Below are 1480 nucleotides of genomic sequence, written 5' to 3' on the forward strand. Positions count from 1 at the left end.
ACTAAACTGCTTTGGTGAGAATGTTTCTAATTCTTAAGCACTTGAGATAGCACATGCAAAACTTGCCAGCTGCCTAAGGAGTCAGAAAGCAGCCCCTCATGCACTGCCTTTCTGTTTTTGCTGCTTGATTTCAGTCAGCTGGAGCCTTTTCCAAGTTAGCAATTCCAAAGCCTGAAAGTTAAAATCCTTAAAGCAAAACTTTCAGCTAAACTAGTCTAAAATTAGCAAGGGAGCAACGCTGATTTATACCAGTATCTGGCCCACAGTTGTGAGACCACGCTATGCTCCCCTCCACCCCCCAAGAGGGAGAATTTAGCTTTGTAATGATATATTTGAAATTCTGCAGATGCATTTCAAGGTTAGCAAGGAAACACTGGTGTTTTTTCCACCTATGAAGAAAACTAGCAAAAAGGCATCCTGATGTTACAGCAAGAAGAAACTGCAACTGTAGTGATCATTCTTACCAGTGTGAGTTCTAATGTGTCCTTGGAGTAGCCAGGGTCTAGAGAAAGCCTTGCCACAGATCTTGCAGACACAAGGTAGCGTGTGGGTCCTGATGTGCATCTTAAGCGCTCCCAGGCTGACATACTCCTTGTCACAGTACTTGCAGCTGAACGATTTCCTAGACTGGGCATCACAGTGCAGCTGCTTATGTTTGGCCAACCCAGAGAAAGTGGAATAGGTCTTGTTGCATAAACTGCACTGAAACTTTTCAGCTTCGATTGCATGGGGGTCTGAAAGCTTGGACTGGATTCTCTCTTCTTCATCACTAATGGGACTTTCTGAAGATCTTTGGAGGAGGTATCAGAAGGTGGAGGTGGGCTGACTCTTCCCAAAGATGAGGAGTATCCAGAAAGAGGAGAGAGGTCGTTGGGTAATGGAGACGGTAGCAGCCCGGTTGTAGTCCACACAGTAATGGGATTGTAAGCTACTGAGCTCAAGATCTCTGGCTGTGGTATGATAGGGACTGGATAGCTTTCATACAGGTATGGGGATATAATCACTGGAGAAAGAAGAAAATTTTAAGGTGAGGGAACTAAAAAGTATTTCAAAAGGCAAAAAAATTTTAACATTTGGGGGACTGAAAAGTGCATAATTAAATGTTTAATATGACCACCCCAATATAAGGAAGATTAAAGAAACAGGCTTTCATGCATGTATTCTGATGGGTAGAGACAGTGCCCCTGAAGAGACAAATTACAGCTGGAGAGTCTCTGCAAGGCAGCATGCGGTTTCTAAACCTATGCAGCCTGATACAATGAAGCAGGGAAACTTCCTGCAGGACTTCTACAGAAGTTTCAACCCCCCCACCAGCAGATGCAGAACAGGAAAACTCCAAATCCTCTCTAAGTAACTCGAGTTCAAGTGGATGAGCAAATTTTACGACTCATTCTGGGCAGCACCGACATATTTCTCAGAACTCCCTCCTTGTAAGCAAAAGGGAAAAAAAGAGCTAGCCACGAACTAACCCGCTCTCTCA

At 44.1% G+C, this 1480-nt stretch overlaps 1 protein-coding gene across 1 annotated transcript in view; it reads right to left on the reverse strand.

Moving 5' to 3' along the window:
- LOC103776415 (zinc finger protein SNAI2-like) overlaps positions 1-1003 on the reverse strand; it is a gene marked incomplete at its 5' end in the record, with an annotated part of 1767 nt that extends 764 nt beyond the window's left edge. The window contains 2 exon segments of the mRNA XM_008943926.1: positions 465-788; positions 791-1003. Coding sequence (XP_008942174.1) covers positions 465-788; positions 791-1003 — 537 coding nt within the window.
- Positions 1004-1480: the final 477 nt, after the last annotated feature.

The sequence above is a fragment of the Merops nubicus genome, unplaced genomic scaffold (assembly GCF_000691845.1).
Source record: "Merops nubicus isolate BGI_N331 unplaced genomic scaffold, ASM69184v1 scaffold17057, whole genome shotgun sequence".
NCBI classification, from domain to species: domain Eukaryota; kingdom Metazoa; phylum Chordata; class Aves; order Coraciiformes; family Meropidae; genus Merops; species Merops nubicus.